The sequence below is a fragment of the Calonectris borealis genome, chromosome 15 (genome assembly GCF_964195595.1).
Source record: "Calonectris borealis chromosome 15, bCalBor7.hap1.2, whole genome shotgun sequence".
Classification (NCBI taxonomy): Eukaryota; Metazoa; Chordata; class Aves; order Procellariiformes; family Procellariidae; genus Calonectris; species Calonectris borealis.
The window spans coordinates 18,553,377-18,562,104 of NC_134326.1; the positions used below are offsets into that span (position 1 = coordinate 18,553,377).

Sequence of the window (8,728 nt, forward strand, 5' to 3'; positions counted from 1 at the left end):
TCAGCAGTCTTTCCTCATTAAAATTTTAAATCAATCCCCTGATTACCAGTTCCAAACAAGATCTTGGCAGCCGTGAGAGCTGCTCCAAGTTGCCATGGTTTAAATTCAAATGTCTCCTATGCGCCCAGCCCCCCAGGCTGTCAGGTGGCATACGTTAGATTTGTACTTTGACCTTTCATGCTGTCTTTAATTAATGTAAATAACTGAAACTTAAATACTGATTCTCTTTTGTTCTTTCTGTAGCTTTTTTAGTCTTCCCAGTGCGTGCTCCATAACATCAGGAAGACATGTTAATTAGAAGATTTATTAAGGCCAAAACATCTCATGCAGAAGAAATTAATTGGTGCTTTCACCTTTAAGCTTGCAATATATTGCACAGAAGAGATTATATAGCAAGGACTAAGATGCACCGTATCTTTTGATTGGGAAAAGTTTGCTTGATCAGGTTCTTGATAAAGTTGAAATCTAAGATACTTGCCAAAAGATAAATTGCTAATTAAGGCTGCTGCATGGCTTGCACTAAAACCAAAATGCTAATCTCTGGGCGAGAGCCCGTACAAAGCAGTTAACACTGACCGAACTTCCAGAGAGATGAGGGACAAAGCTGGGTTAGCGCGAGGCGAGATTTCGGCTTGCTGCTTGAGCTGCCGCTGCAGTGGGGCTTCTGTGTGTCCTCTCCTCGGTCTGGTTTTGGGGTGTAACTGGAGAACCTCCTAACGTCCCTAACCTTGCAGCTGGATTCTCACATTTCTTAGCAATAACTCTTCTGTAGATTTTTTCTGTAGACTTACGGGTTTTATAACCAAAATCCCCCAACCTTCATTTGTTTAGTTTTCTTAGGGCTGCACACGCGTGCCTCACAACTTAACCCCTTCCCCAGAGCTCCCTGCCCACCTCCCCACTCGCTGCTTCGGGGACAGGTAACCCTGCCTGGCCAGTCCGAACTCTGGCACTTCCTACTGGGATGTGGTGGGTAAGAACGGAACCATTTTAAAGGACAACTAGATGTTATATGTTAATGGAGGGGAAACGGTTTAAAGCTGGAAACTCGGTGTTCCTGGTTGTGAGTTGTAACAGACCGATTTCCCCTTACACAAATACTTGTGAAAAGAAAAAAAAAAGTGATGTCTGTGGCCCGGTCTAACTTCACACAGGAACAGGGAGAGGCCCCAGTTAATCTTTGTTTTAAAACAACCTTGTAAATGAATCTCAGGAATGACCTGCTTGTACCAAAGTTGGGTTTAATAAAAACAAAACTGACTTGTTTAACCAACGTCTGTTAAAAACACCTTTGTATGCTAGTTATATTCACTGGAACAACAAAGTGCTGTGTCCAAATTCACAACCCTCCAGTTTCTCTCTGTTAACCCTTTACCCTGTATATCTGTGTTTAAAGTGTGATGCCCCCTGCGCACCCCCTTAAGTCTGGGGTGGCTGCTGCCAGCAGCCTCCCTCCCCTTCTCCAAGCTGCTGCTTGCCCCGGTGCCATGGGGCTGGGGGTGTAGGACCAGCAGAAAACCAGTCCTTGGTAGGACGTTTGAAGGAAGCTTGCAGCCCGTCCCCATCCCTTGTGCTGGGTGGCGTGGCCGGAGTGGGACAAGATCTGGCTGTGAACAGCGGGCTGTGTGACAGGAGCCCAGCGAAGCTCCCGCTGAGCAGGCTGGGTTTCCATCACCACCCAAGAGTTTGTTGAGATGGAGAGAGGATGGTGTAGAGGCACTGATTGCCACCGGCACCGAGCTCCAGTCCCCGGGGTGTGTTGTACGTGACTGAAACCTCTGGATGCCCTTGGCATAAATTAGAACTTGGAAATAAATCTCAGTGAGTAACAGGTATGTGGCCTGAAAATACCCATACTGGGCACATGGGGAAGTTCTGGAGACTCCTGCCACTTGCAGGCAGTAGGCACTAAGCCCCGTGACAAGCGTGTTCATCCCGTATGGCTCGTCCCTGCCTGTCCCCGCTGCTGCAGCGGGCAGGGGCGAGGCACCACGTGCTTCAGTGGAAGTGGGACCAGGTGAGAAGCAGCCAGGGTCTGACCAGGCTGTCTCTCAGGAGCCGTGGATTCCGAGCTGGAAGCCCACTTCGGATGGCTCGCTCTGTCTTCAGGTCTCTTGTGCCCTGCACGGAACAGGAGGGAAGCTGAAGCGGTGTGTGACCATCAGGCTGAGCTGAGCAATGGTCACCCTTTGCTGCTGCTTTGATGACTGTTTTAAACTTGCCTGTGTTCTCTCTTGAGGCACACCAATCTAATTCCTTTGGCAAAGCTTTAATCCGGTTTGGAGCTATTGTCGAGTTAGATTCCCATCTGGATAGGTGAATTGGGAATAAAAGCTTTTTTTTTTCCCCCAAATTTCTCAGAAGATTTGATTAAGTTCTGCTTGCCATGACCATAGTTTGTTCACCAATGGGATTCAAGTTGCGTGCCTTGCAAGGAGGAAGAACGGGGAGAGCTGCTGAGACCTGCCAGGAGTTAATGCATCACTTGATCTAAGTGTACTTTTCTGCATTCTTAAAGAATCGAACTGTAAGTACTGTTAAAATTGAATTTAAAATAGTAAAGCCAATTAGAAAAAAGAAAAAACAACCACAGAGGCAACCCCACAAATGAGATATAAAGGCAGCCCAAAAGAATAAACACATAATAGGCTTTATACACGTGGTATTGGTAACATCCTGCTGGGTGCTCTGAAAGATCTTTCTGTGATCCCGGTGCTTGTTGCTGTGAATTGCTTCTGTGTGTTTCTTTGACGTATCAGCAAATTTTGTCAGAAACCTGTAATACGGTAAAACAACCATTGCGTTACTCTTCCTTCTGCTGTTTTCTTGTATCTTGATCAATTCTCTGACCACAGAAGTTTCTTCATTTGTGCAACTGTGTAAATGAACTCTTCTAGGTCATCACACGCCCACTGTAAGTAGCGATACTGAATCAGGTTTATTATCTGAAATACTCCGGTGAATGCTGGTCTGCAGTACGGCAGCTTCATCCTTATGTGTAATGGTTCCTGGGTGACGTGCTTTAGCTGTGACACGTTTCCGTGTGGTGGTGGTTTGTGAATAGGAGATCTGGCGGCGGCTGGGGGTGACTCTGAATTTCTTCGCTGTTTCTGTAGGTGGTTTAATGTTTGGTTTATGTTTTGGTTCTGATTCAGAATCTGAGCACCCGTATGCAGCAGCAGTGTCTGCCAGGAAACTCCCTGAAGGACAGAACAATTCCGTGGATACTTACCGTAGGGGATTTCAGATTGCAGCATTGCTTGCAAGGTGGTGTTTCCAGGCATCTGGAAATCCATCCTGAAGTGCGGCAGCAGCAAAAGGAGTCTGGGTTTGAGAGGTGTGCCTCACCCGGGCTGAGACTCCTGCAGCAGAAGGGATCCTGCCGCTGCTGACACAAATCCGCCCTTGCTTCTCCGCCGAGGGCCAGAGCCCGGGACGGGGAGCTGTGCTGTGCTCCTGCCCAGAGAGAGGGAGGAAGCAGCCTTCCTTACCAGGTCAAGAAGAGGCACTGTAAGAGCTCTTTGAAAATACTCTGTAAATGCTCTCTGGAGTTTTACAGGGACTGAATATTCCCCAAAACAGCAATCCTCACAAAACTAGCCCTAAACACATCTGCCTGTGCCAGCACTTGCTGTGCTGGCTGAAGCTGGCACGTTCTCACCAGTAACTGGTGTGTAGCAAAATGGTTACGGGATCCACAGCGATGAGCTTAGCTGCAGGTGGAATTAACTTGTGTCTGTAGCGTGTGTGCCACGCACAGTCCAAGCAGGCGGGCACAAAAGTGAGATGGTCGTCATCTCTGAAACTCAGCTGGGCAAAATGATTGCTCCTGTTACTGCTGTCACCTGGATGTGTGTTGGTCTTGTGACTCCTTATTGTCCAGGCAGTGGGGGGAAAGGTATTAACAGCCTCAGACTCTGTTCTGCCAGTCAGAAGGGAATTTGTGCAGCTCTCGCTATCGAAAATGCTCTTTCTGTAACAAGAATGATCCTGTTGCAAGAGCAGCTTCTTCCTGAAGTTTGCAGTTCGTTCTTTAGGGCAGGAAGCTCCATTCTTAACGATGACGGGAACGCAAAGGTAAGCGGCACTTCTAACCTGCTGAGGCCAGGCCAGGAGCGTTAGCTCCTGTGTCGTAACTCCAGCACTGGCACGCGTGTGCAGAAAGGGCCTGTGCTGCCGGAGGAGCGGCACATCCTGGCAGAGCAGGCAGGCTGCGGATTTACTGTTCCCATCCCAGTGTGGCATCTTGCACCCTGACTGGGAACACAGGACCCTGGTGGGCCTTTCAGCACTGACTTCATCTTTTAGAATTAACCCTCTGTTAATGTATACTTTTGAACGTTGATCATCTCGATCTGCAAAGGTTTTGAAAAGCAGGCTTGTTCATGGTTTTTAATGTGTCATCCAGCTCACGGGTAAGAAATTATGTACGTAGGCTCAAAGCTGGGGGAAAAACCATGAAGTATGGTTGTTGTGGTATAAAGTTACAGCACGTTAATTACTGTGTGTAGAATTTTTCTGCTAGCATTTCCACTGGTTAATGCAGCTGATAAAGACGCTTGAGGCAGGGCAAAGGGATGGGAGGAAAGCAGAACCAGACACGCACCCCAGCTTCCTGCAGGGACCTTTGTGGGCATCAGCTTTTGGCTGGACTCTTCAAGGAGCACACCGAGAACGCGCAGACCAAACTTATATTTTATTTAATGAAAACTACAAAAGACAACTTGCCTCCTTCAAAAATTGGGCAGTCAAGTCACAGCTTGTGATAGAAAAGGAAGGTGCTACACTGCGGGGAGGGAAGAGCCCTACCACGAAATTAAAACCTTCCCTGTGGTATATAGGCAGGATGAATAAATAACATATCCCAAGCACGCTGCTGCCTGGCCCACTGCGCGGGCACCTCGTGCACCTCATCTGGTCTAAAACCGGGTGCTGAGTCTTGCTCCTGCGGCATCCCCTGGCCAGGGCAGAGGCTCCCCCCTGCAGCACGGCATTCACAGTTTGCGGTAGCTTTGACTTGCCTCATGGGACCTCCTTCGGTTTCACCGCTGGTTCAAGTCACATCTGCTCACACGTGTCATTTGCACTAAGTCTCCGATACTAAATGTTTCTTTCTGGAACGCTTAGGCACTGCTTTCTTTGAGGTTTAAAAAGAAAAGCATGGCTTTTTCCCTGCACACATACAAAGCTCACTCTGTTCTCAGTGCCAGTTCTGGCAAATGTAATACTTTAGAAAGCATTATCTATTAACAGAGCTGCTTAGGATATCAGTCCTGCACAGCCCAGCGTTCAGGAATTCCTCTCCTGAGGAAGATGATGAGCAAGGGAAGGAAGTCCAGAAACTTTCTTCCTGCACTGATGAGTGCTGCTGTTACGCGGTATGAGGGTCTCCTTGCTCCTGTCTCATCCCTGTCCCATTTATTTATCCTGTGTCATTACATGAGACACCTGCTCAGCATTTAGCGTGTGCAGGTCCGTATGAAACCCTTTCCTGTTCTGTGACAGGACTTGCAGGTGTGGTGGTGTTAATCGTACAGTACTGTCTGGATTACACTTTCACATTAGTATAAAAATCACCTGAAAATGCCATATTGTTTAAAACAAGAACAGAAACAAAAAAACCCAAAGAAAACACTTATTTTAAAAGAACGTGTAAGGCTGGTTTAAAAAAGTGCAACTGAGCTTTAAACTGACCTTTGTAGTTTGTAAAAATGCTTTGCTATGGAGATTAGCAGTTAATGAAAAATAATGGGGGGGGTGGAATTAATTAAAGGCATTTTGTATTGTCCAGTCTGGTAAGACAGAATAAATAAAAAAAAAAAAACAAACAAAACAAAAAACAACAAACCCTGAATGGCACGCGCTGGTTGGTGAGGGCCCAAGGCAACAGTGATGACGGACAAGAAGCGATTTCCCACAGCTCGTAGGAACTGGGATTGGGTCTTTAATGGCTTAACCAGGAAGCAGCACAGACCTTGGACCCCTGGATTCCAGGGTAAGGCCTTAAGAAAGACTGGAAGGTTTGGTTCTCAGTCTTCTCGCTACTAAATCAAAACCTTGGTTCCACCTGAGGACTACTCTTACTGAGCCAGCAGTGGGAGCTCCCCCTTCCTCGAAAGCAGTTCCTGTTCACTCTCCCATGGGGCAAGTCAGACTAGCTCTAGTAAGAGAACAATGGAGTGAGCTGGATGAAAGGCTCAATCTGTCACACTTCATCACAGCTATTTTAAAAATAAACTCCGAGACATTTGGTTCTTTCTGGTGCAGTTCGTAGCCTTCTGCCAACTTGATCCCTGAGTTGTAGGATTGTGACCAAGTCCCTCCTCTCCCCAGCTTTCTGTATCTACATGATGTTAAAAACTGAGGGGTAGCACACACTGCTTAGGAAGGACATAAAAAATAGAAAGATAATAGCAATTTGTCATTACCCTCTGAAAAACACAGCAGCACTTTCGCTCTGTTGTGTCGGCTGTTCTGTTTGCTGGGACCTACTGGTTCTGCAGTTGCTGCTTCCAAGGCAGCAATTCTCCACTAGTCCCTTTCAGGCGGCTGTAAGGGAGGACATGGGGAGCTGCCTTCTCCAGGCCTCAGCTGAGGGTACGAGCCACCCGTGTTCACCCTCCCACCGTTCGCTCCCCCATCCTCACTGTACAGGTGTCTGAATCCATCATAGTACTCATCAGTCTCCATGGTGTCATCAGGAATCGGGGCTGTAGTAGGCGTCAAAGGTGCTAAAACTGGCTGGCTTACAGCGACCCTCAACCTCACTTGATGGGAATTCCTCAGTCCAGAAGGGTCGTGGTAGGGTAGCCTTGCCTTGGGATGGCCCTGGATGGCTTGACTGATGGGATAGAAAATATAAACAGCATTGGATGGCTGCAAGCGCATTAGCTCTTGATCCACAAGCTCTTTGCAGTGGATGAATTCAGTGCTGTTAACCTGTAAGGAAAGATGCAGGTTTTTTGTAAATTCACGATAAATTACCCTCTCTTCTGGCCACTGCTCCTGTAACTCTGCAATTAGAAGGAGGGCAGGGGCAGGCTATACTGGATGCCTCAATAGATGGATATCAGCAATACGCATGTTGGCCCTGACGCAAAACACTTAACCAGGAGCTCCTGAACTACTACACAGAAGGTGGGCAAGTGCTCCCTCTTTTTAGGAGGTGACAACAGTCAGGAGGAACAGCAGGACAGCTAGGTTATTTCAGACAAACTCAAGACCACAAAATGGGTCACAGTAAGCTGACAGTCTGGGTCTTCAGCCTTCTAGGTATACTCTCTTAAAAGGTATGTGTTTTGTGAAACTGGAGAAAAGCTTTAAAAAAAAACAAAACAAAACAGAGCTTGCCTTTAACATGTATCATTAGAAGCCAAATTGATTATATTTTAAAAGCAATGTAACTGAGAAGTTTTCGCAGTCTTCAGTGGGAGGCTGGGGACAGAGTGGGCAGGTTTTTAGGTGCTCTCAGACACTCCCATTGTGGGAGAATCTCTCCTTGCTCAGCAGGCAGGGAGCTATCTGTGGCCAAGCAATTTGGAAACCTCCCTTCCCTGCCGAATGGAAAGCCCTCTCGCCAGTCCCCGCCCTTAACTGCAGTTTTATTCCCTCTCTTGTTAGCACTAGCGAGGACTGCAGCAAAGGCGGAGCATGGACACACGCTTGTCAGAAGTCTGCTAAAGTGCAATTGGTTGTAAATACACATGCGCTTTATTCATTTATTGGTGTCCTGGCCTCAAGATTTGTGACCAAAGGCCATTTTGATTCCTACCTGTGCTTTTTTTAGCAGATCAGTAATAACAGGAAACCAATCAGGAGTCAGCCTCTCCAGCTCTAAGGTGATGATCACCAAAGCCAATGTGGAGCCCTTAAACTGCAATAGTTGGTGGCACGCCATACAGTGCTGTAGCTGTTTGGTCAAGAATGCAACATGGCGGGAAGGATTCATCTGAGGCAGCTCATGTAGTAGATGGGGCCAGTTGGACATCACCATGGCATGGAACTGGAGAGAAGATAAAGTGTATATATATATAAAAAACAAAAAAGCAGAGGTCAGTGAACTTTGTATGTTTTCATATGTTATCAACCAGAAGTACAGACTAATTCCATCTTATATCAGGAAACCTAAAGGGTTCCCCCCCTTTTTGTTTTGTGTTTGTACTTGCCAACCATTGAACTGTTTTTTTTGAGCTTATAATGAATGTACAAGGTCTGTGTTTCCTAACAATTTCTGAAGTTTCTACGTTATCCAGATTGCTGTCCAGGAGATTCAATTCAGGCCAGCAGATATGAATAGAGTAAAACCAATAATGACTGCACTCTGAATTTACTGAGGAAACAAGCACCTAAGAAAGGCAGTTTCACAATCAGCAGCCTAAGATGGCTTAATATTTGCACATAACCTTGAAAAAGGGATCCAGGATGTGTTCGTATCACATGATTTTTGCCTTACTAGCACATGATCGTTTCTTGAAGACAAAGTTTAATTGTTTCTATCAAATGTTTAGTAACTGCAATGTGAACTAAGTGCCAGGTTGGGGTAGTCTCATTGCCTAAAACAAGGGTGAATAATTAGTGGGATGAAAAGGAAAATCGTTTAAGAAAAAACCTGCGTGTGAAATGTAGCAAAACTCTGACAGCTTTCTATGTACAGTATTAATAGAATGGAAATAGTTAGAAATATTTTTGCAGTGTGTATTTAAAAAAATAAAAATGGCGTATAGTTGTG

At 46.3% G+C, this 8,728-nt stretch overlaps 1 protein-coding gene across 4 annotated transcripts in view; it reads left to right on the plus strand.

The window, feature by feature from the left end:
• Positions 1-8,728, plus strand: part of SEPTIN8 (septin 8) — a 47,787-nt gene extending 39,059 nt beyond the window's left edge. For 2 of the 4 annotated variants that reach the window (XM_075164507.1, XM_075164508.1), the window contains exon 10: positions 244-2,559. In XM_075164507.1, coding sequence (XP_075020608.1) covers positions 244-298 — 55 coding nt within the window. In that variant the 3' untranslated portion in view covers positions 299-2,559. Of the gene's footprint in view, positions 1-243; positions 2,560-7,786 lie in introns of those variants that run through there. The other 2 variants (XM_075164512.1, XM_075164506.1) reach the window with 1 other exon arrangement.